This window comes from Marmota flaviventris, chromosome 12 (genome assembly GCF_047511675.1).
Source record: "Marmota flaviventris isolate mMarFla1 chromosome 12, mMarFla1.hap1, whole genome shotgun sequence".
Taxonomy (NCBI): Eukaryota; Metazoa; Chordata; class Mammalia; order Rodentia; family Sciuridae; genus Marmota; species Marmota flaviventris.
In genome coordinates, this window is record NC_092509.1 from 70,468,858 (window position 1) to 70,495,477 (window position 26,620).

At 41.9% G+C, this 26,620-nt stretch overlaps 1 protein-coding gene across 1 annotated transcript; it reads left to right on the forward strand.

Moving 5' to 3' along the window:
* Window positions 1-13,516: 13,516 nt before the first annotated feature.
* On the forward strand, window positions 13,517-26,215 carry Nek2 (NIMA related kinase 2). The gene is made up of 8 exons (XM_027934724.2): window positions 13,517-13,720; window positions 14,581-14,798; window positions 15,176-15,416; window positions 18,373-18,455; window positions 19,372-19,498; window positions 20,511-20,730; window positions 22,239-22,364; window positions 25,335-26,215. Exons 1-8 carry the CDS (start codon window positions 13,625-13,627, stop codon window positions 25,559-25,561), a joined length of 1,338 nt encoding a protein of 445 aa, XP_027790525.2. The 5' UTR covers window positions 13,517-13,624; the 3' UTR covers window positions 25,562-26,215.
* The last annotated feature ends 405 nt before the right edge of the window (window positions 26,216-26,620 follow it).

The following is a 26,620-nucleotide window of genomic DNA, read 5'->3' on the forward strand; positions in this document are numbered from 1 at the left end:
GTTCCATTTCCCTCAGTGATAGTAGGACAAGGGCGCCCTCATCCAGTGACAGGCAGGATGGCAGAGAGGGCAGGGCTGATCAGGAGCACAGATCATCTACTGACGCTCTTTTTTTTAGATATCCCCCAAATGACAGAAGCCCAGCCCCTCACCAGAGAATCTGGAAGAGAAGCTCCCAAGCTTGGCCCAGGCATTAAAAATAAAACCATAAAATAAAAAATGAACTCCATGGGACTTCTGATCAATACCCAAGTTGAGAACTGCAAGATCAAGGTGCTAACATTTGCGGATCATTTGTTGTTGTTTGTATTACAAATGAGAGCAGATTGGAGGCCGTCCCTCTAACACTCCCTTTCCCTTGTATTCCCAGAGAGAAAAGGCTGGTGTGGTGGCTCTGCCAGGAACCCTCTAGAGTCTTCCCTGAGATCACTGCTGACACCTGCTCACAGTTGGGATGGCTTCAAATGGCTAGTGCTTGACTGGTCTCCCAAAATCTTTGGACCAAGTTGAATCGTGGGAGTCCCTTGGAAGAAGTGACTTGAAAGCAGATGGTGTCCATGTGGAGCTTCTCAGCAGGAAATCACCCCTCTAGGGCAGAGGAATCCCTCTGGGACTGTGTGAAGAGCAGGTTCTGACTCAGGAGGGCTGGGCAGGGTACCAAACTGCATTTCTGACAGGCACCCAGGGATGCTGGTGCTGCTGCAGAAGTTGAGGATGATTCACTCCCAAATAGGGCAAATTGGTATCCTGACTATTCAAGGTAAAGTTGCTTGAGCAACTATGATTGCAGAAAGGACCGCTTGACCTATCCTTTTCCACATATTGCAAGCTGTAAAAATCCCTGCATCCCTGTACCAACACGAGGAGATAACCCTATTTCTAGGGACTAAGAATTGATGCTTCAATGGATCTGTAAAAATAAACCTACTTAAATAACCCTTGTCTTCCACTAGCTTGACAGCCTCCGGATATTTCCTGGTGACCACTCCGGAATTTATTCTCCCTAGCTCAGACTCTTCTGCCTTGTTACTTCTTCACAAAAGTAATCATTGTCTAAAATATAAAAGCTTTCTGCTTTGGCCATTTCTTCAGACTTTCTTTCAAGTAAAGACTTTCTTGTCAGGATCCCCAGGTACATGAATTTCTTTCTATTAATCTGGCTTGTGTTGCTTTCTTTCCTAAATCCAATCAGAGATTCTGCTTAAGAACTGTATTTGTCTGTTTTCTGTTGCTAAAAACACCATACACAGACTGGGTGAATTTAAAAACAGAGAGGCTTATTTTTCTTATTTTGATTATAGTTCTGGTCCAAGGTTGAGGAACCATGGCTGGAGATGATCTTCTTGCTGCAGGGTCCCAACGTAGTGCAGAGCATCACATGAGAAGGAATAGGGAGAGAGAGTGTATGTGTGTATGCATGTGTGTGTGTGTGTGCACGCGCACGCACATGTGTTCTGGTCTCCCTCCCTCTATATTATAAAATCACCACATAGAATCATGAAACTTTGTCCTGATGATCTTATCAAATCCCAATCCTTCCAAAGGTCCTACCTCTAAACACCATAGATTGTTTTTGCCCTCTCATACCTCACAATGGTGATTAGACTTCAACATCACCATAGCAAGGACAGAGATGGGTAGAGGTGAAGGTTAGCCTTCCCCACCCTGCCCTCCAAGGACCACACGTGAGGACCCATGCCACATACAATCAACGTTGACCTAGCTGTGACTGGACTGGGGTGCTTCCCATGAGGGAGTTCTATAACTAACATGATCAGCTGTCCTGATCAGCCTGAGGCCCAGGGGTTTCAGACAATCCTAGGCCAACCAGGATGCTTGGTCACTGATACACAGCCAGTAGAATTGATGGAGGTGAACTTTTGACATAGACATCTGGGAAAGTCTCACAAAAGAACAGATAAGGTGTTGTAAGTTTTCCTAGTGTGGGAAACATACTTTCAAAGTACCAAGGGAAGGTAGATTCAACTCACAGATCATCATGAAGTGGGCCCTAGATTGCAGAGCTCTGAGCAGGCTAGGGGCAAGGAAATGAAGCAGAGAATGATCCAGGCTTCAATGATGGGAAGGAATCCTATTCCTGCTAAGCCAGCTTGGTGAGCCTTGATTTCACGTGAAGCCCTTCCATCTGCGTGTCAGAACCTACAGGACCATTAACATCATATTCAAGTGCATGCTGGTATATTTATATTAAAAACTCTTATTTATTTGTGTGTTTTTTTGTGGTGCTTTGGAATTGAACCCAAGGCCTCACCCAATAGGCAAGTGCTTCCCCATTGAGCCACCTCCCCAACCCTTTTAGGTCATTTTCTCTCCCTTTATGTCCATGGCAATCGACCTGAGCTGCATGTAGGTTGCTCTGGTCTCCCTGCCCAGGTGGCTTCTAGAGAATGCCACACAATGTGGTAATCTAATGGCCTCACCTGGTAACCACAACTCTGGTCTGCACCCTGCCACATGCTGAGTGATTTGAGTAGCAAGGGAGTCAATGTCTCCTGGCCATGCTTGGCCTCTTCCCCTTACAGGAATAATTGAAGGATAGGGACTTTGACAGTCCCTGGAGACACACAGGACCTTGCCAAAATTTTGAGTCTGGGAAAACTTTCCATTTGCTCCATGAAGATACTTTACTATGAAGACTGCCACAATATTTTTTGGAGTACAACCATACTCTGGCCTACTCTGGTTGAGTCCTAGAACTTAGAGTATGTGGATTTCCTGAGTTTGTAGAATCCTGAGATGTGGTAATAAACTGTACCCTCTGGAATGGGGTACAAGGAGACTTCTTAATTATAAAACATATCAAAATAAGCACAGCTTTATTTCCTTAGAAATGATGAAGACTTGAGCTTTTGAGGATATAGCTAAATTAATAGAGTGCTTGCCTCTCATGAACAAGGCCCTGGGTTCGATCCCCAGCACCACACACACACACACCAAAATAAAAAAAAATAAAAAAAATAAAAAAGACTTGAGCTTTGGAGTCAAGGGTGTAAGCCCAGCTGACATTTTCTAGTGGTCAGATCTTGGCAAATTACCCTCCAGAGCTTTGGTTTTCTCATCTGTAACACAAAGATAGGCATAGCACCTTCTGAGCAGGGTTGCTGTGCCTTGGTTAACAATGACCACATTGGCATTACGGTTACATTTCACAGACTGCAGGAAGATGATCACCTAGCAGGAGCCCCACAGGGCCCACTTTAAGGAACCAGTTGTTATGAGCATGTGGCTAGCAATTGCAAGCTCCAAGATGCTGCCTAACTACTTCTTGAAAATAAGTATTAGGTATCTATATTTGGTAAAGAACAAAATTCTCACATCACAGAGCTAAGCCGTAAGTCCACTCTTCTCCCTCCTCCTTTTCTTTTTTGTTTTTTAGTAAATTATTTATTTTTGGTGCTGAGAATTGAACCTAGGGCCTCCTGCATGCTAAACATGGGCTCTACCACTGAACATCTCTAGTCTCAAATAATGTTTTTCCTTTTGAAGAATTTTAAATTTACAGAGAAGTTGTAAAGAGAATACAAAGAGCTTCCATTCTTTTTTTCAGAGAGTTCTGCTCTGGCTTCCTGCCGGGGCAGGGCTTGTTGCTGTCCGGTTTGTTTGGTTTTCGTCTGGCTTCCCCTTTTTTGGTGGTGAGCATTCAACCTCCAAACCAAACTATGGGGAGGCTGCAGCTTTTCTGTTAAAACGACCCATGTCCCCACCTGTACCCTTTCCTTGTGTGTGCGCAAACACGTGTGCACACACAGCCACTCAGTGTGAGAAGCACACGCACAGAGCCAGGCTCAGGGCTTGTCCTCCTACAGATCCTCTGGGTGGTCTGGATTTGGGGGTGAGGACTGGGTTGGGGGGGGCTTTCCCAAGGGATGATTGAACCAGACCTCCAAGAATATGGAGGGTGGGTGGGCACATTGGTGCTTTCTCTGTTTCAGGCCATAAGTAGTCATAGGGGCCTGAGACTGGAGGCTTAACCTCTATGGGCCTTGATTATCTTTCCTGGAAAATGGGAATAAACTTCAGTTATGGGATGTGGTGAAGAGTGAAGAAGAGAGACTAGCATGGGCTTGGCCTGGATGAGTGGGTGCTTCCCTCATCTGAGCTCTGTGGGCCACATCAACCATGCCAGATGTGCCTGTGACCTCAGCTCACTCCTTCTGCAGCTCTGGGGCTGCCCAGGTGGAGGACAGTCCCAGGCAACTCCACGGTGCCACAGTCCAGCAGGAGCCTGAATTGCTGGCTATATGCTTGAGAATCATCAAGATCTCCTCAAATTAGACCTTCCCAATTCCTCCAGGAAACAAAACAAAACAAAAAGGGTACAAAGAATCTCTTATAATTTAAAACATGTTTTGAGAGTACTTTGGAACACCAGTATTTTAATTAATTAATTAGTTAATTAATTAGTTTGGAACCAAGGGTGCTTGCTTAATCGCTGAGTCACATCCCCAACCTTTTTAATATATTTTTCCATTTTATTTATTTAATTATTCTAATTTGGTATATAATACAGCAGAATGCATTTTAATTCATATTACACATACAGAGCACAATTTTTCATGCCTCTGGCTGTACACAAAGTAGAGTCACACCATTCGTGTCTTCATACATGTTCACAGGGTAATAATGTCCATCTCATTCCACTGTCTTTCCTACCCTCATGTCCACTCCCTTCCCCTCTCTCCCCTTTGCCCTATCTAAAGTTGCCCTATCCTCCATTCCTCCCATGCTCCCCATCATCCCCATTATGGATCAGCATCCTCATATCAGAGGAAACATTTGGCATTTGGTTTTTTGGGATTGGCTTACTTCACTTAGCATGATATTCTCCAACTCATCCATTTACCTGCAAATGCCATGATTTTATTCTCTTTTAATGCTGAGTAGTATTCCATTATGTATATATACCACATTTTCTTTATCCATTCATCTATTGCAGGGCATCTAGGTTGGTTCCACAATTTAGCTCTTGTGAATTGAGCTGCTATTAACATTGATGTGGCTGCATTACTATAGTAACAGTTTTTAAGTCCTTTGGGTATAAACCAAGGAGTGGGATAGCTGGGTCAGATGGTGGTTCCATTCCAAGTTTTCCAAGGCCCCTTTTATTTTTTATTTTGAGATATGGTCTACTAGGTTGCTTACAGCCTTGCTAAGTTGCTGAGGCTGGTTTCAAAACTGAGATCTTCCTGCCTCAGCCTCAGGAGCTGCTGGGATTACAGGCAAGTGCTACCATATGCAGCTGGAAAACTGGTATTTAAAGTATTCAACAGCAAATACTCAAGATGATGAGTGCTTTGTGTCACACAAGGTCCCCTTCCCAGAATTACTCTGCATGGTTAATTTTGATTTCATTGTACTATGGGCTTAATGTATTACGTATTCGGGAGAAAGATATGCATGTCCTTTCTTATAATGTCCCCAAAATGAAGAACTTATAGAATAGACAGGAATATAAAGTGCTGTACAGGCCTTGTGGCAGATCTATCCCAAGAAGGTACCAGATATTGCCAGATATTTCTTGAAAAATAAGAGGAAGAGGGAGCTTTTTAATAGGGTGCTTCAGACCTGACTGAGGTCAGTTCTGAAACCTGAGGCTTGTGAAGGAAGGAATTAGGTCTGAAGGGTGAGGGAGCTGGGCCTCTCTTCTCCCCAGCTGCAGCTCAGCCACCTCTCTGTCACAGATGAATAGCTGAGAATAATATAGAAGAGAGAGAGAGGAGGAGGCAGAGGGCAGAGGCGGAGACAGAGGTGGCAAGGGCAGCAGAGGAGGGGTGGTGGCCTCTCAGAAGCAGTTTGCACCTGCTCAGTGGGAAGTAGATCTGACATCACCCAGGAACACCTCACTCTCCCTGTCAGGTTACCTAAAGAAACAAATATACATTTGAATGCTCCTGAATGCAGGTTGAGAATCCATCCACCCAGGTGCTTGGGGACAGGCAGAGCAGAAGCCAGGTGAAGCCAGGCAGCCAGTGGGGGCAGTCTTTGCCCTAAGAAATGCTGACCCTGGAGGTTGTGTAAGGTCCCCCTGGTGGAACCTCAGCAGGTAGCGGAAAGTCAGCACATTGGGCTTTCCTCTAGGACTCCACCTGGTAAGAGAATTATCCTAAAAACCATAATAGCTGTCCTGTCTAGAGCCTCTAAGCAGATCAAACACTGCACACTGAATTTCCTTCAACCCTCCAGGGCCTGGGCAGTAGGTGTTAACCCCAGTACACAGGGAGGTACTATGGGCTCAGGGGTAACTGCTCCTGGTCTCAGCTGCCTTGTGCATGCAGGGCTGAGCATCAGGCTCAGGTCTGTGTGACGCAGGAGCAGGAGCTCAGAACTCCTGCCCCTCTCATGAGTCTTCACTCTCTACACTGTTGCAGGGAGCCAGCTCCCTGGGGCCCAGCAAGGATGATGACCTCTGATCAGAGGGCACTTGCCAGGTGTCATGGCAAAGCTGCTAAAATGGACCCTAAGGTAAAACTGATTTTTTTTAACCCCCTCTATCCTAAAACAAACTAGACAAGTCACATGAACCTGCTTCTAAGATCTTGGACCCCCAGCTGGTGTTTAATTTGTATCTGTCACTCACATCCTGTGTCAATTATTTTAGGTCTTTGGGGCCTTCAGATCCTTACTGGGAGGTTTCTGTGTGGGCTGTTGTGGGGGGGAAGGAGTTGATCTGGCCCAGCACCTGGCCTGAGAGCAGTAATCAAGCCTTCTGAGAACTGGAGGGAACAGGCTCTAGCTTCAGGCTTTCTCATCTGCCTTTGCCCAGGGATGTCCTCCCAGCCAACAGCAGCACAGAGATTGTGGTCCCTGCCAGGCCACATCAAAGGGCCATCAAGAGGCAACACCAAAAGCAGGCTAGGAGCTCTTCCTGCTGGGCTGACTCTCTGCTCCACTGTGTTGCTGATGGGAGGCCGCTGGGGGCTCCCCGCCCCGCTCATGCTGGTGCCAAAGACTCTCAGTTCTGTCCCCCTGACGTCAAAACAAAAACTCCGGCTCTCACATCCTTTGGAACCCTCCTTCCACAAAGCAAATGCCCGTCACACCTCCCATGACGCCCCCTTGGCCACCCACTGCTCTTCCTGAGACCTAGGCTGGGCTGCAATTGGATCAGCCATGGTCACAGCCTTGCTCATGGCCCAGCCAACTGGAGCCCTTGCTGACAGCTGACGTGGGGGAGGTGCACGCAGCCCTGAGAGGTGACACAGCACAAGTGTGTAATGTGAAGTCAGCCACGGCTGATGCCAGCAAAGTGGTGCCAATGAGGGCAGGAGGTCTCTGGGGCAGGATACTCATTCTTGGGGGACACAGGAACAAGGGACAAACAGGCAGAAAGGCGGGGCCCATGGCCGCCCTGGAAGGCTGCCTAGGGTTGTCCACACACACACTCCATCAACCCTCCCTCACCATCTGGTCCTGCTGCAGGCTGGCTTCTGTCTTGCTCAGATTGTAGATGCTCTTAGGGATGTCACTAGACTCTCCAAATGACAAATGCAGTGTTCACATGTCTTCTGGTGCCTTATTTGCTACAGTGTCGGGCACTAGGGACCACCTCTCCGTCCTTGAAGTCATCTCCTCTGTTGGAACCTGGGCTATGAATTATTTCCGTGTTCTTTCCTAGCCCTCTGGTCACTTTCCTTGGTCTCCTTGGCCGACTTTCTTCCTCCTCCTATACAGAATAACCTCTGGGCTCTTCCCATCTTCCTACTTACTCTGCCATTTGTTGGGTACATTCATCTCCAAACCTGGCTCTTGTCACCACCTGCTTTCTGTGTCACCCAGCTTTCTGTGTCCAGCCTGGACTGATCTGTTGAGATCTTGTATCCAGCTGCCACTGGTTAGCTCCCATCAGGCCTTGGGCTCAACATGAACTGAGCACCACACACTTGCTCCAGCTTCTGCACCGGTAGCACCGTGCAACCCATCACACAAGCCAGGATTTATCTTCCCCAGAAACTACCCCCCAAGCATCTCGGGATGCCTCCCTCCTCCGTCCCCCTGCATTGCCTTAGTTCAGTCAGTACCACTCCCTCTGAGCCTGGATTTCTGGGCCTGAGGGCTCACTGCTCTTAACAATTTCACAGTGTTGCCCCAATGGAAAAATTTGGGGTATTATTTAAAAGTCATAAATACATTAAAGCTGTTTCTTAGGTTTTTCATGTTACTATAACAAAATGCCTCAGACTGGGAATTTATAAATAACAGAAATTTATTGCACACAATTATGAAGTCTGGAAAGTCCATGATGAAGGTGCCAGCAGATTCTGGCGAGGGCCTTTGACTCATAGATGACACCTTCTATGTGTCCTTACCTGGCAGAAGGGGTGAACAAGCCCCCTCAGGCTTCTTTCATAAGAACTTCAATCCCATTCCAAATCACCTCCCAAAGGCCCACCTTTTAATGACATTACCTTGGGGATTTGGTTTCAACGTAAAAAATTTGGGACACAAACATTCAGGCCATTATCTGTAAGTCATTTTTAACGTTCTTCTAATCAATTTATATGATTAATATTCTTAGATACAACAAATATCCTGAATTTGCATATAACATGAAAAACCATGTACGTTTTGTGAATGGCTCTTTGAAAGTTTATTCTTGTGTCGAACAGAAATCTGCTTTTCCTTAATTTGTACCCTCAGGTACAAGTTTAAAATCATCCCTCTTTAAAATGTGGTAGATAAAAAAAAAATGTGGTGGAGCTCTAAACTAAACACTGTCTGGTTTCAAAGATAAATTTCTTCTCATCATACTTTTCCATCAGTTGCCTATCATTAAGTCCCAAACTCACTTGGCCTGCATCTTGTCCTTGTTATATCTAGTGGAACATCGTTATTAGGACCTGCCTCCGTTGTATCTTTCTTTCTTCTAGAATATGATCTTTTTATTAAGCATTTACTATACTATGCACCTTAAAAAAATCTTTTAACTTTTGATTATTACGAAAATGTAATTTTTTTCTTTCTTGAAATCTTTATTAACCACCTCAAAGAATTTCCGTAATTATTGACTTCAGATTGCTCCAAGGAACTGTGGAGATAAAACTTATATACAAAATATCTAATTTTAGATCTTCAAATATGTAAATCTTGGGGGTTTCCTGTAAGGATAGGCCTCTCTACAGGTGGCCCAGCGCCCATAGACTGCCTCCTGGTTTATTTCACAGTGATGTACTGCCCTCTAGTGGACCTTTCTTGTCACATAAAAAGGAAGGCTGAGAGCAAGGAGATGTCTTCATTTAATGTACACATGCTCATTGAGTGCACTTTAAAGAATTTCCCCAATAGTTGCTGGGAATACCGCAGTGAAAAAAACAAAATACAATAAAATAAAATGCATTATTTGTTTAAGGCAAAGGAGACAGCTGAAAAATTGGGGGCAACTATCATAAACCCCAGATTTGTCCGAACCTATTAAGTTAGAAATGTCCATAAGTGTGAGGGTTCTTGTGGGTAGAGTACAAATCTCTTATTTGAGATCTCACCAATTTAAATGAAAACTGACAGAAGCAACACATTTGGCAAAAGATAAAAATAAAAAGAGTAAAGTATGAGGACAATGAATTCATTAACGGCTGACTTGGGGAGAGTGGTTATGGGGGAGTTCTAAGGTTGGTCCCACCCACGTGGAGCTCTTCATCCCTTAGTTCTCTGTTGAAGTGCAATCAGCTCTTTTTTTTTTTCTCAATCCACCACACAATTAATAATGGTTGAATTTTTCCACACATTTTTTTTTTGGTACCAGGATTGAACCTAGGATGTTTAATCATTGAGCTTCATCCCTAATCCTTTTTATGCTTTATTTTTTTATATTTATTTTTTAGTTGTAGTTGGACACATATCTTTATTTTATTTTTATGTGGTGCTGAGGATTGAACCCAGGGCCTCACACATGCTAGGCAAGTGCTCTACTGCTGAGCTACAATCCAAGCCCATAAAGCATAAGCTTTATTTTGAGACAAGATCTCACTTAGTTCCTGAGCCTGGCTTTGAACTTTCCTCCTGCCTCAGCCTCCCGAGCTGCTGGGATTATAGGCTTGTGCCACCACTCCCTGCCGCTCCATGCATATGTTATGTCTCTCTCCTACCTCCGGGACTACGTGTCTGTCCTCACTGCAGAGTCCTCAACACCTGCCACCTGCCAGGGCCTCAGTTCATATTTGTTGAAGGATGAGTTTTTGATTTAGTGGGGCAGATAGGATAGATATACATGAGAGGCTAATAATGTAGCTTCATCTGTGGCAAATGTACAGAGCACAGTTGGCTGCTTTGGGGAGTAAACAGGAGTTGACAATAAGTTGAGGTCCATTAGGGAAAAACCAAGGAAGAAACTGGATCTGAGCTGAGTCTTAAGGATGAATGGAAGAAGCCAGGCACCATGGTGCACAGCTGTAATCCCAGGTACCCTGAATTCAACCCCCAGGACTGAGAAAAACAAGAGAGAGGGAGAGGGAGGGAGGGAGAGAGGGAGGGGGAGAGAGAGAGAGAGGGAGGGAGGGAGGGAGAGGGAGGGACAGAGAGGAAGAGAGGGAGGGACAGAGAGGGAGGGACAAGGAGGGAGGGAGAGAGAGGGAGGAAGGAGGGAGGGAGGAAGGAGGGAGGGAGGGGGAGATGGGAGAGAGAGAGAGAGAGAGAGAGAGAGAGAGAGAGAGAGAGAGAGAGAGAATATAGATGGGATAATAAAGGGAGGGGGAAGGAGTGATGGGGAGAAGTGCTGCAGTTTGGCTGGGCACGAATAACCGAGCCGTCACAAAGCACTTGTAGGTTCAAACAGCAACTCTTTATTCCGAACTCTCACAGGCACTCCACACACGCTCCCTGGGAACCCCCCCCCCCCCCCCACTGGGCTCCTGCGAGAACTCAAGGAAACTCCAAAGTAGTGGGCGCCCTATTGCCGGACAGCAAAGGTCTATATATAACTGAATACACAGCTTATCTTAACCATCATCATCTCAATGGCTCGCTGGTGTCACCTCTCAACCACTCCCTTCTGGCAAAATGCCATGCGTCATCCTGACTCGGCTGTGGCCCTCAACAGAGAAGTGTTTCCTGTAACATGTCCCCAGTTGATTTCCACATGCTCCTCAGTCTCCAGTGTCTGCTGTGGAATCCACTGGTTTCTGCTGAGCTGTCTTGTATGCTCCATCCCACAAAGATGTGGTTAACTCTGGGCAGTAATTAAGTTTGTCGTGCCATGTCTATACCACTTTTTTCATTATTATTGTCATTATGGCTTCATTGTCTCTTTCTCTACCCCCTCCCCCTTGGTAATAGGGATTGAGCTCAGGGGTGCTTAACTCTGAGCCACATGCCCAGCCCCTTTTTAATGTTTTGAGACAGGGTCTCCTTAAGTCCTTAAGGCTGCCTCAAGTTGTGGCCTTGAAATTGCAATCCTCCTGCTTCAGTCTCCTGAGTTGCTGGGAGGCTGAATCAATTTCTTTCTTTTCCTCCCTCCCTCTCTTTCCTTCCTTCCATCCTCTCTTCTTCTTTCTTTCTCCGTTCTTAATGAACACACAGCATATCAATGCCTATCATTATACCTGGATCATAGTAGGTGCTCAGTACTAGCTGAATGAACACATATACCTAGGAGCTGCTTTCTATACTCCTGGGATGGCTTTTTCCAGATATTTCATCTCTGCTACAGAGCCACTGGCATTTGAAAACTAAGTAATTGAGGGTTCACTCCAAATCCTTGCATAATTATTAATAAGCAGATTTCTCAGAGTTTTCACTTAACAAAACTTTATTTCATGCCTTCTTTATTCCAGGACTTATGCTAGCTACAAGGAGCTTGGGGTTCAGCTACTGTGAAACCAATAATGCCAAAAATAAGTTAGTGTTGATTTATGTACAAAGTGGTCTCTGAATACTGTAGATGGAGGAATTGAGTGTCCAGTTATGCTAAGGAGGATTCTCAGAGTAGAGGAGAAAAAGGTGGAATTGAATCTTGAAAGACAAGTTGTGCCTGTGGACAGACATGATGGGGGTTGGGGTGTGGCTAAGGGAGTGAAGAATAGTAGATGCAAAGGTGGTGATGGTGATGTGCATCCCAGGTAAATTATTTGAGAAAGTGCTGGATTTGGGGCAGAATAAGAGCATAAGAGTGGCCAGAAAGAAGGCATAGGACTGGATTTGGGACAAGCCAACAAAAGAATACCATGGATACCAATCTGTAAAGAGGCACTGAAAAAAATATGATGCCCATGACCTCAGTCATTTGTAACTCCTTACATAACTTTCAAAACCTAAATGGGTCTTATTCCTCTGAGGTAAGATGGTGCCCTGGAATGTTAATTTAATAATTCTCCTGGCTAACAATTCCAATTATGTTATATTTGGTGCATGTAATAAATTATTTATTTTTAACATAAAGGGGTTTGTAATTCTTATTAATAGAAAGTCAGGTTCCCTTCAATCCCATGCTGAACAGATATTAAAGAAAATTGACCTATTTACTCATTACCAAATTATTAGCTTTCTGACAATGCATGTATTCCTTCAACAAGTTCCAGATGGAAGCCTCTAGGTCCCCTCTTCCAGGTAAAAATGGGACTGTTCTATTTGGCTGTGTGAGCTGAGTACGATGATTTCTGTGGATGCCCAAAGGAGACTGTATTCAATGAAGTTATGTGTCAGGCATCCCAGATACATTATTTGGTAGTCTTGACTTTCCCTGCCTTAGGGCCACCATATTCTCCTGAATATTTCCATACATCAGGGACTTCCACATTCTATACCTCCTTTGTATGTTGAACAGGCCTCTAGATCTGGTGTTCAGAAATAATCTATGATGATTGTACCTTAAAGTTATGTGTAAACTTTAAATCATTGCTATGAGTATTGACTATTTTTGCAGCAATTCTTCTCTTCTTGGCTGTTAGACCTGAAGCGAATGATTAAACCTTTCTGTGCCTCCCTTTCCTCATGGGAAATAGTAATAACATTCATTTCTTCTTTATAGCTTTGAGTTGATGAATACATAATAAAGATGTAGTGTTTAGTACAGCCCTGATAGCATAGTAAACACTGGTCCATGCATGCTTCGGTGAGGGATTCTAAGTTTTCACCTATACTTAGTGTTCAGCAGGGCCCCGCCCAGGTTCAGGGTTCCGGAACTTGCTAGAGACGGGCGTTGTGCAGAGGAAGGCAGATAGAGCGAGCTGTCAGAGTGGAAAAGTCCGAAGGCAGTTGGATCTGGTGTTGTGCAACGGGGGCTGAAGAGGCCCTCGGACCTCAGTTAGCTCAGCGACCTCAATCAAGGGACAGAACTGTCCAAGGCCCCCTGCGGCGACGGCTTTTCTTTTCCTGGACTCCCGCTTTGGCTTAGCTCCGCTCTCTTCTCCTAGAGGTTGAAGGCCGGACACCAATGCCGACGCGGTTGCTTAGCGACACCCTTTTCCCAAGATGCCTAGGGTGTTGTTTTTCTTAGCCAATCAGAGAGGCGAAGATACCTCCCTGTCTGCCAATAGGTTGCGAGGCCAGGGCTGGCGACGGTTGAACGCTGCCCGCGGCCTGGGTGGCGGGTCGGTTCCCTTTCCGGGACTCTGGGCTACCGTGGCTGTGGCGCGACCTGCCGGGTCAGCGCGAGTCCGGCGGCGGCCCGGCCATGCCGTCCCGGGTGGAGGACTACGAAGTGCTGTACACCATCGGCACGGGCTCCTATGGCCGCTGCCAAAAGATCCGGAGGAAGAGCGACGGCAAGGTGAGCGCGGGGCCCCGGCGTGTCCCGGCTCCCGCTGAGGTTTCGGTAGCCCGGGGCGAGGGCCCTGCGCGAAGGAACCGACGGGCCTCTGGTGGTGGGTGCCGGAAAGTCTCGGCGGTCTCCCCGGGATCTACGATTGACAGATTGACAGCTTGTCCTGGATCGTCCAAGAGATGGGAGGCTGCGTCTTTTCTTTTATATAATACATATTTCCGGTTTTTCTTTTATATAATACATATTTCGTTATTTTCTGCCCGTTTCCTCCCTTTTTCCTGCTTTGGCTTGCCCCTGGTTTTCCGTCGGTGGCAGCTAACTCAGTCCTGAGCTATTCTTAGATCTGAGAGTAGGACTCAGGTGCGATGGAGCGGCAGGACCACCAGGCCTGAAGCTTTGTATCTGCAGTCAGAACTCATTTAAAACACCCATCAGTCCGGCTAGCAGATTCCTCTTTCCCCACGCGTGTAGGTAGAGCTTGTACAGAAAGAAACAATAGAGAGGAAGCTGCCTGACCGATTGGAATAGTCAAGGACTTTGGACACCCCTCCCCTGACTGTGACCAAAGTACTTTTTGGCCAATTTCCTATTAAGCAACTGAGAGTAAGGGGTTGAGGGAGTCCTCTTGTGCCTCATCTGCCTCCCTCCCCCTGTAGCATCATTTACTGCTTAAAAACTAGAGGAAGATTATGGCAATAAACTCTGGGCTCATGAAGTTTATTTAACTACATAACATGATCATGACGTTGGATTGTGGAATATGTTTAAAAAGGAGGCATTTTTTTTTTTTTTTACTTTTTGGAACTTCCATTCTTTGTTTTGAGCATAACAAGTTCATTCATACCTCGGACATTTTCTTATTTCAGATATTAGTTTGGAAAGAACTTGACTATGGCTCTATGACAGAAGCTGAGAAACAGATGCTTGTTTCTGAAGTGAATTTGCTTCGTGAACTGAAACATCCAAACATTGTCCGCTATTACGATCGAATTATTGACAGAACCAATACAACGCTGTACATTGTAATGGAATATTGTGAAGGAGGGGACCTGGCTAGTGTAATTACAAAGGGAACCAAGGAAAGGTAATTATAATCTTCCATTTTTTAAATGTCAGCTCTGCCATTTATTGCCTACATAATCATTTTAAATTAATTCTTTTTTTCCTCATAATTATAAATAATAGTGGGAAATATAATATTAGATGTAATCTGAAAAGGGGTCTAGTTTTGTTGCTGTTAAGAATCTTATGTTAAGATCAGGGGCAAAGTACTTAGTAACATAGAAGAGTGTTCTTGTATTTGGTGGGTCCATGGTACTTTAGAAAAATCACTGGTGATACCCATATTTTGCATCAAGTAATTATTTCCCTATTGGTAGACAAGAAAAACTAGATAATTCTCCTCATTCATTATTTGTAATGATTTTACTTAGACATTATATGCCGATGTTTTGGTTTCAGACAATACTTAGATGAAGATTTTGTTCTTCGAGTGATGGCTCAGTTGACTTTAGCCTTGAAGGAGTGTCACAGACGAAGTGATGGTGGTCATACTGTGCTGCATCGGGATCTAAAACCAGCCAATGTTTTCCTGGATGGCAAGCAAAATGTCAAACTTGGAGATTTTGGGCTAGCTAGAATATTAAACCATGATACAAGTTTTGCAAAAACATTTGTTGGTACACCTTATTACATGTCTCCTGTAAGTATTTCAGAATTTAGATGCTTTTTAACTCCTTAATGCTAAGCATTCAAATTCAAGGTTTATTGTTGTTGGTTTCTTTGTATTTAGCCAAGAATTAATAATACTGTTTCATTTTAAATTCCAAACGAACCACCTGACCCTTATATTCCTCTGTATCAGCAATTCAATTTTTATTGAATTCAGTTTTTATTAAATTATTACCATGTTCAAAGCTCTGGAATTAACAAAGATGAAATGGGTTTTGTCTCTGCCTTCAAGAGCAACACTGCTTTCCAAAGCATGGGTCCTGGGCACACCTACATCACACTCACTCGGAGGTTTTGTTAGTCCTGGGTCCTGAGTTCATACCCAGTGAATATGGATCTCTGGGAAGGTCCTTGGACACTGTATTTTATCCCTAGTTGGATTCTTGTACTTGGACATATGGGACTCACAAAGCTCACATACTTCAGATAACATGTTTTTACAATGTTAATTTAAAAAATAATTTTCTTATTACCTTTTCCTGAAATTCATTTATAGAAAGTCTATCACTTTACTTTATCCATTGCCTCTATTGATGGATATTTTGTTTCCAAAAGAGCACTGTATGCATATCCTTGTATGTATTATATTTCTTTCTTTTTGATTATTTCCTTGGAGTGTTTGTGGCTGTCATTAGATATTATCTGATGGCTTTTATTTATTTTCCCTATTTTTTTATTGGTGCATCATAGATGTATATAATGGTGGGATTTGTTGTTACATATTCATATAATATAACAAGATTTAGCTAATATCATTTCCCAGTATTTCCCCTTTCCCTCCTTCCTGCCTCCCCCCTGTCCCTTTCCTCTACAATTCTGTTCTCCCTTTGATTTTCACAAATGGTCTGATGGCTTTTAAAGACCTTAAATCAATAAGGAACAGCATCAATGTATTAATATATGAAATCTGAGCAGATATTATGAAAAGATTTTTTCATTTTTTTATTAGCTTACAAACATTTCTAGAATTTTCCAATATTTTATAAATTATACTAACATCTGACTGCAGTATAAAACTGCAAGTTTATTTTATTATTTTTTTTTTTAAATTAAGATCAGACATAGCCAGAACAGTGCCATTTTCTCACTGTATCAAATTCCAAATTGAAAGGCTTTAACATAAAGGAAGATATCCAAAAATGGTGGAAAATTTGAAACCTATGCAATTCTTTTGTTCCCTTTTTTCCTGCCCTTGTAATTAGATCAGTTTGGTTCCCCTAAGTCATTAATTGTCAAGGAGTGGTATCAGACTCACCAGCTGGGTTTTAAAACACTAACCGGCCTCCTGGAGATTTTAGTACTTGCCCTCAGTCCCTCTGTTGAGAATAAGAACTATGGTAGACTATTGTTACTGTAGGCATAGAAGAAGGGCAAACAATTAAAATAGGTAATGAGAATATTAGTGGTTGCTTTGACTTATACAGTGGATTAAGGAAAAATATATAAATGAATAATTTAGTTAGCTATTTATGTACGCACTTACATGTGGGCTAAATAATATATTTTGGTTATTCTGGAATTTTCTCTGTTTCTTTTAAAATGAAGTTTGTGGCTGGACATGGTGGCACTTGTAATCCCAGCTACTCAGGAGGCTAAGGCAGGAGGATCACAGGTTGGAGACCATCTTGGGCAACTTAGTGATATCCTGTCTCAAAATAAAAAATAAGGGGTTGGGGTTGTGGCTCAGTGGTAGAATGGTTGCCTAGCATGTGTGAGGCACTGGGTTCTATTCTCAGCACTGCCTATAAATAAATAAAAAAGGTCCATGAACAACTAATTAAAAAAAATATTAAAAAAAATAAAAGGGACTGGAGAGGTTGGTAGCTCAGTGGTAGAGAGTGCCCCTGGATTTAATTTCCAGCACTGTAATCAATCATTCAAATAAAATAAAATGAGGTTTCTAATTAGACTCAATGGTACACACCTATAGTTCTAGCCACTCAGGAGGCTGAGGTAAGATGATTTGGGGGGGCCTAGGAGTTCGAGTTTAGCTTGAACAACCTAACAAAACCCTGTCTGTCAAAAAAATAGAGTTTCTAGATTATAAATGCCTCAAGGGTAGGGATCTTTCATATTCATTTTTGAATGGTCAGCATCTATCCAACAGTAAACATTTTCACTTGTGAATGAAAAATAAGGGAATGAATTATATATGACAAAGTATATTGGGACAAGATTGTTGTTCTTTTCCCATTATAAATTTTGCTTTTTGGTGTTAGGAATTGAACCCAGGGCCCTCTATATGCTAGGCAAAGCACTCTGCCATTGAGCCACATCCCGAGCCTTTCCATTATAAATTTGAGGATAAAGTATACACTTTTGTTATTGTCTCATAAACTGAATTAGTCTTTTGTATGTGAAGTTCTTGCTATAATATAAAATATTTATAACATTTTCCTCCCCTCTCTTTCTTAAGCAAATACTACCAAGCTTTGAGTTTCTGTTTTCTACTCAGGTATAATTTTTAAAAGTTTTATAAAATTTTAAAAACCTGGCTGGGGATGTGGCTCAAGTGGTAGCGTGCTCACCAGGCATGCGTGAGCCCGGGTTCGATCCTCAGCACCACATACAAAACAAAAGATGTTGTGTCCGCCGAGAACTAAAAAATAAATGAAAATTCTCTCTCTCTTAAAAAAAAAAAATTAAAAACCAAATAAACTTTTTTTTTTTTATTGTACAGGGGATTGAACCCAAGGGTGCTTAACCACGGAGCCACGTCCTCATCCCTTTTAAAAAAAATATTTTATTTAGAGACAGAGTCTCACTGAGTTGCTTAGGGCCTTGCTAAGTTGCTGAGGCTGGCTTTGAATTCTTGATCTTCCCACCTCAGCCTTCTGAGCCACTGGGATTACAGTCGTGCATGTGCCACCATGCCTGGCCAACAAGATGAACTTTTATTTAACTTTCTTACCTTTTCCCCCTTCTAGGAACAAATGAATCGCATGTCCTATAATGAGAAATCAGATATATGGTCACTGGGTTGTTTGCTGTATGAATTGTGTGCATTAATGTAAGTATAATAAAGTCAGATTCCTAGTCTAAGGTTTACACTGTCACCTTTCATTGGGTCCAGCTTTTTGAGCATCAATGCTAATTAAAAAATATTCACATCTGAAAGAACTGTCAAATTCTTTTAGTAAAGTAGATAAACATTTAAAAAAAAGATGACATCCATGAAGCTGGGTTCTGACTTACTTTAAAAAACTTTTTTTTCTTAGTTGTAGATGGATACAATACCTTATTTTGTTTATTTATTTATTTTTAAGGATCGAACCCAGTGCCCCACACATGTGAGGCAAGCCCTCTACCACTGAGCCACAACTGCAGACCCTGGGTCCTGACTTATTAAAGGGTCTTGACTGTTAGATGCTATCTTGTTGGACTGATACATTTTCAAGGTCAGGCAGATAATGTAAAGCTATTATAAGGACAGGGAAGAAATAAAACAGATCAAGGGGAGAGGTCTGGGGATTTGGAGGATAGGAAAGAGGTCCAGTTCTTTCCCTTTTTTTCCTTTTAAACTATTCTATAGCACAGTGGTTCTTCTATAGGATTTGTGGGGAAGCAGTTTTTGTCCCCCATGGAACATTTGGCAATATCTAGACATTTTTGGTTGTCACAACTAGAGTGTGCTAGTGGGTAGAGAGAGGCAGGGATACCACAAAATATCCTACAAAGCACAGAATAACCCCCCACCCCGCCCCCGCCAGCATGACTTAACAACCCAAGGGGTCAATAGTATGAAGGTAGTACTATTAAAATTAGCTATAGAAGGAAGTCCCAGAAGTAAAAAGAAATACAATGGTGCTTATGCTTTTGATTCAGTTACTATTATCTATTTTCATTTAAAAATTTTTCTTCTTCTTTCTTTTCTTTCTCTTCCTTCTTTTCCATCATTTGTTTTTACTTATATTTTTTTACCCCAGGCCTCCATTTACTGCTTTCAACCAAAAAGAACTAGCCGGGAAGATCAGAGAAGGCAAATTCAGGAGAATTCCATATCGTTATTCTGATGAATTGAATGACATTATTACGAGGATGTTAAATTTAAAGGTAAAGGCTATAAAGGTTTTATATTGTCTGATTTTATCTCTCAATTAAACTTTGGAGTATATATTCTCTCTTTTAAAGTGATAGAGACTAAAGAAAATATTTCCTTAGCTAAATATACTCTGTTAACACAAGTGAAAACATGTAAATCTGGCAAATTACAGGTCCTTGCCAGCCTACCTTTTGTGCTTGCTTTCTTTTTCCTCCACTCTCTTCCATGCTAACAGATGGTCGGTGGTGAGGAAAGATTACAGAAAGGATCCAAATCCTCAGTTCCCCTGGTTGTTGCCTACCTCAAAGTAACAGGTGGTCAGGGAAGGGACCAGAAATAAGTACAGTAGAAGAAAAAGAACTTGAATAAAGAGATTTTGTGGAAAAACTCTGGCCATGGGATGGTGAAAGATATGTTCTGAGACTAGGCTGATGTGAGAGTGGAAGGGAAATGCTGTAACAGGGATACAGAGGAAGTAGCAGGTGAAGGTTGGTGGGAAGGGATCCTGTTACCTGTGGTTTAGACACTCAAAGGCGGTGCTTTTTCGAAGCAGACCCAGCCGTGCTGTCAAGCACCAGCACCAGTTATACCAAAGGGACTGAGCCTTCTTACAAAGGGGAAGGGTAAAAGAGGAATAAGTTAAAATCTGCATTACCTTATGGACTCAGAACTTCAAGACCAGTGAACTTATTTTTTCAGATGTTTAAGACCTATTTCTGTAGCTGGGCACAGTGGCTTGAGAGGCTGAGGCAGGAGGATCACAAGTACAAAGCCAGACTCAGCAACTTAGTGAGACCCTAAGCAACTTAAGACCTGTCTCAAAATAAAAAATAAAAATGGGCTGGAGATTTGGTTCAGTAGTTAAGTACCCGTGGGTTCAATTCCTGGTTAAAAAAAAATACCTGTCTCTTTGAACAATCTTCTCTTTTGCCTTGGAAATATTTACCCTTTTAATATAACTACTTTCTGAGGACAAATATTCTGTTATGCAGTCTGACTGTATCATTGAGTATTTTTCCCCAGGATTACCATCGGCCTTCTGTGGAAGAAATTCTTGAGAACCCTTTGATAGCAGACTTGGTTGCAGAAGAACAAAGAAGACATCTTGAAAGGAGAGGGCGAAGATTAGGAGAGCCTGAAAAGTCGCAGGAGTCTACTCCTGTCCTGAGTGAGCTGAGACTAAAAGAAATACAGTTACAGGAGCGAGAGCGAGCCCTCAAAGCCAGAGAGGAAAGGCTGGAGCGTAAGTCCACGTGGTGTGGGAGGAGCAGAGTAGCGCTATGAGTGGGTTGCTCTGGTGTGTGTATATAACACAATAGTTTATATGTATAGGTCCTACTAGAACCTTCTATCAACCAGAACATTTAACTAAATAACCAAGCTTGCTGACACTTTCATGTTGGACTTTTTCTCTGGAGTCAGTTGTTAGTCATATATTCTTGGGTACTAACTGGGTTGGGGGGTCATTGTACTTTATTGTGCAATTACTTATTTCTTTTTCATCTTTACTATAAACACCTTAAGGTTTGTTCCATTGTAAAGGAAGGTCTTACAATGTGCTGCCTTCTGTCATAAAACGGTCTAAAATGCGACAGTATTAGACTGGGTATGTTTAGGCAATTCTGTGGAGAATATAGGTGCAAGATATTCTAGAATTATAAATATTACTGTGATGAGTGTTAATATTGATGTGATTAGTATTAACTGATTGATGCTAATTAGTTTTTTTTTTAAGAGAGAGAGAGAGAATTTTAAATAATATTTATTTTTTAGTTCTTGGCAGACACAACATCTTTGTTTTGTATGTGGTGCTGAGGATCGAACCCGGGCCGCACGCAAGCCAGGCGAGCGCGCTACCGCTTGAGCCACATCCCCAGCCCTGATGCTAATTAGTTTTTGAGGTTAGAAGTCTGTCTATTCCACTAAGATGAAAGTTACTACCAGCATCTTAGAATCACACCAGGTAGCAATATCAGTGAGTCCCCATTTTAACATTCAGAGACAGGGATGGAGCTATGTGTGTCTCCTGCCATCCTCATGACACCCCTGATTTCACTTCTGTGGCCTTATGCCCTATGCAGACTTCAAATGCTTTTCTATTTAAATATGCTTATCAAGCATTCAGTGTGTTCATTTATGTTTTGCTTTCTAATGATAAAAACATTGTATAGTGCTGTGAGATATGCTCACTGTATAGGGATAGCTTGAGCTTATCTGGAAACTTTTTATTGACTCTCTTGTCAAAAGAACTCTTTAAACACACACACCTCTTTCTCTGAAATCTGGGCCATGAATGAAAGTAGGCTTTGTTTCTAACCTAAAGAGTCGCACCTTAACTCAGTTATGTTTTTTTCCCCTTCCATTTTGGTGCTACAGCTGAACCAGAAGAAAGAGATTTTGTGTTATAAGACCAGGGAATGCCCTGGAAACTAGCTGTTGCCTATTTGCCTTGGAGAGCAGAGATGGCTTTTGTTTTGTGTTCCCAAATGTGACCAAGTAAAAACTAACTTTGTATTTGTACTTAAACAAGTTTCTAACAAGAAAACATACGATAACTTATGACCTACTATTACACTAAATTAAAAATGCAGGATCTGGTTGATTAGGTTAAGAAACCAGTACGAAACCTTTCACAAAACATTACTCTGCCGTGGTCAGGCATGCTATTGGAATGATAAGAAAAGATTACCAAATGTAAATTGTTTTATAGCCAAAGCTCTTTGTTCATTTTTTCCTATTACGTTTTTAAAGAGAAGGAACGTGAACTTTGTGTTCGGGAGAGACTAGCAGAGGACAAACTGGCTAGAGCAGAAAATCTGGTGAAGAACTACAGCTTGCTGAAGGAGCAGAAGTTCCTCTCTCTCGCGAGTACTCCAGGTATGAGAGTCAGCTCGGTGTGCAGAAGTTGGTGCTACAAATGAAGATGTGCACATCAGTGATACCCTCAAGGTGGCCTTGGTAGCTCTTTTTCATTTTACAAAGTTTCAAATCTTAAGATAAATTTCACTGAATATATGTGCTTCAATGGAAATAAAATTATAGTAGTGATTTATTTACTGGGTTCATAGACCTGAGGCAGTGAGTCATATGCTTTCATCTTCAATTTTATTTACCTTATTAAACTACATGTTTAGTATTTGATATTCATTTTTTAGAATGAAGACATTTTTTTACAACAGTATGTTTTAATTTTTTCTTTGGTTATATTATCAAAACTCTATTTCTATTTTCAAGCAAAAACCCTAACACTTTAATACTGCCACACCTCAGCCATAGAGTATGGCTTAAAAGACATAGAAGTCAAGTGCAGAATTGACCATGACTTTTGAATCCTTGTTTTAGACCCTTTCAAATTGAGGCATGTATTTGTTGAAATATGATTAATGTGTGCACAACTGTGCGAGCCGCCCCGCTTCAGAGCTTGGGTGCAGACAGCCTGCTCACTGTGCTGCCTTCATGTAGCGTTGTCCCTGCTGTGTCCTCGTGATGATGGCTACACCGACAGATCCTCTCACTTGCCTTTTTCCATTTCATTTTTTACAGATCTAATTTAGTCTGCTGTCTAGAATTTTGGAAAATGCAAAATGCTAGACGTCTTTTCTTTTAATTTCTTTATGACACAAATTATGTATTCAAAGTTTTGTGTTGGTTTTAAAAATTTAGCATCTGCATGTTCAATGAAACTTCATCAGAGTTCTTATAACTCCCTTATTCCATGTAGAATAGCATGCATTTATGAAGGCTGCCATTTGCATCTTTAATAATTTGGGAGAGAATCAGATCAGTTTGGTGTGACAGCATTTTGTAAATGAGGCAAATAAAAAACCTGCTTAAGTTAGTCTGATGATTGCAATAATTTTATAGTGACTAAGTGATAGATAAACTCTTGATAGAAGTAAATGAAATAGATTATATGAAATATGGGCTTCATCCCTTAAAATGTTACTTTTTTCTGACTATCACTCATTTCACAGTACGCAGCTGCGTCTTTGCTAAAGCTATCCTTTGTTTAATAAAATACTCATTTTTTTTCTATTGAACAAAATAGTATTCTTTTTCTAAATATTCTCTTGTAAACCCTATGTTGATTTACAATGTGTAAGTATTTGTGGTTATAACAGGTGGATGCACATGCTTATCATCCCAACTGCTGGCCTGTAATCTCAGCCACCTGGGAGGCTGAGACACAAGCAAAGATTGCAAGTTCGAGGCCAGCCAGGGCAACTTAGTGAAACTGTCTCAGAATTAAGAAAGGACTGAGAATGTAGCTCAATGGTAGAGCTCCTCTAAGTTCAATCTCCAGTACTTTAAAAAAAAAAAAATTTTTTTTTGAGCCCATGGAGTTCAAGTCTGAAAGCAGTTCCTTTGCTTTGAAGTAGAAACAATACATGGAGGAAGTCAGGGGACTGGAGAAGGAAGGGCTCTGTGTGGCAACCTTTCTGTCTCTTCTTTATCCAGACAGCTCTGTGGCTTCTTTCTTCCTCACCTTTGTCCTGTTTTTTGCTCAGCATTCACCTGAAGTTTTCTCTCAATATTGCCACCACCACCCAGCAGGCCATGTTGGTATTATCTTCCTTTATAGCACACGATCACATCGCCCCATCCGCACTTGTTTGTTTGTTTGTTTGTTTATCATCTGTCTCCTCCTACTAGAATAGGGCCTTTGTTTGGTTCACAATGGCCCATACTATGAACTCAGTAAATATTTAAACATATTTCCTTTAAGTGACTACAAAGGAGAAATAAGAAGCCTCTAGAATTGAAACCTGCAAGCCTCTAATCCCCAGCAAATTCTGTCAGTGGTTAATAGTGTTACTTCTCTAAGTAAATACGATTATTTTTCCATATGAAAAGCACGGTTTGCATTTTTTAGTGCACCATTACTTGATTTACCTTGTCCATACAGCATTTTAGTTTTTTTTTTTGAAACAAATTTCTGGGTAGTTGATCTGCTTTGAACTACACACTTGACCCAAACTACAGGTTTCCCCACAAGCAAGAGTCTCTGCTTCTGTGCTTTTGTGAAAGTAAGGTGTCCTACACAGAATGGCACTGGTTTTCCAGAGCAAAGATAAAAACACTGATTTCCAGAAGTATCATACTGTGCCCATCATCCCCAAACGTTTTAACCCTAAGAGGAAAGTTGACTGTTGTGGGAATAAAACAGGCTGGAGCTTAGCTTGGTGGTAGAGTACTTGCCTGGCACGCACTGCATTCCTAGCACTGCAAAATGAATGAATGAGTGAAACATTTGTTCCTTATGTTTGGTTTGTTTTTAGTCATATAGATTAAAAGGCTAATTGGTACTGGGAGTGATGGCATACCTGAAATCCCAGCTACTCAGGAGGCTGAGGCAGGAGGACAGCAAGTTCAAGGCTAGCCTGGACAACCTAGTGAGACCATGTCTCAAAAAGGGAATGTAGCTCAATTGTAGAGTGTCCCTAGGTTTGATCCCAGTACTGGGGAAAAACAGCAACAAAAAAAAAAGACTGGCTGGTTTCTGATGCCCTTAACCTCTTATCCCAGAGAAAATCAGACAGGTACCCACATTTCAAATGTGAGCCAGAACAGTAAATTTTATTTATTTATTTATTTTGGATACCAGGGATTGAACTCAGGGGCACTCAACCACTGAGCCACACCCTCAGCCCTATTTTGTATTTTATTCAGAGACATGGTCTCTCACTGAGTTGCTTAGCACCTTACCATTGCTGAGGCTGGCTTTGAACTCACACTCCTCCTGCCTCAGCCTCCTGAGAGTAAATATTTTTTGAAAATTATGATACATGTATAGGAGTTGAACTCCTATTCAAGTAACTCAAACCTGTTTTCTTTTCCTTTCTAAAGAACTTCTTGACTTCCCATCCTCAATAATTAAGAAGAAAGTTCATTTCAGTGGAGAAAGTAAAGAGAACATCATGAGAAGTGAGAATTCGGAGAGTCAGCTCACCTCCAAATCCAAGTGCAAGGATCTGAAGAAAAGGCTTCATGCTGCCCAGCTGCGGGCTCAAGCTCTGTCAGATATTGAAAAAAATTACCAATTAAAAAGCAGACAGATCCTGGGCATGCGCTAACCTGGCAGAGAGACAGAGCTGTGTGCAGTACTTAATAGAGCCAACCCTTTAAAGATTGATATTCAACTGCTGTAGCTTGATATACTTGGTTCCATGAGCCACGCCTTTTTGTATAGTAAGCATGGTATTTTGGGATTAATATTGCTGTTTTTCAGCAACAATTGTATAAGATGTCTATGTCTTTATTTTTATTTTTTTTCTCTTAGGAACAACTTTATAGAAATGATACTTTCTTGGTTGGGCTTTTAATCCTGTGTGTGATTACTTCTAGGAGTATGAGATGTGACCTTTGAGATCTTGGGGAAAACAATAATGTTAAGGGGGAAAAAAGGTCTTTACTCAGGAATAGTAGTTATTAGGAAGTTTTAAATGAGTGGTGTGTGCTTACAATTGTCATGTATAGTTTTAAATTTAAAGTCTGAGGTTTTGAACGTTCTTGAATTTGGAAAAAGAGATTGAATATAAATTGGTCACTAATATCAAGACATCTTGTATATAAATATTCCATGTGGTGTAAATCTATTGTCTGTGGAAATTCATCACTGTGATGTCTGCAATCTTTTATTCCTTTTAATTCTATTTAATAGCATATGAGCTGGCTGTTGTTTGTCCACCTCTATCCCACTAATAAAACAATTCTTTAGTTTTCTTACATTTATGTCTCTTGTATTTGTTGATCTAAGTTGGAAGGGTATGAGTTTATGATGATAGGTTTGTAAGGTAGGAAAGAGAATATGGATCTTTTATTCAAGGGAGCTACTCTAGAACCTTAACACCCATCTTGTTAGTCCATAGAAGCTAGCAGTTTTAAAGTGGGTGATTCTGTTCCCTGCGGGGACATTGGCAACATCTGGAGACCTTTTTGATAATCATGACTCAGATGGCTTATGTCCAGTGGGTAGGGTCCAGTGATACCACTCAACATTCTACAGTGCACAGGACAATTTCTGACAGCAGAATGCCAACAGTACCACTCATGAGAAACCTGACCTGTGTAAAAAATTGCTGGGACATACCTCCCACCCTTGAAGGAAACTAATTTAGATTTTAATGAATTTT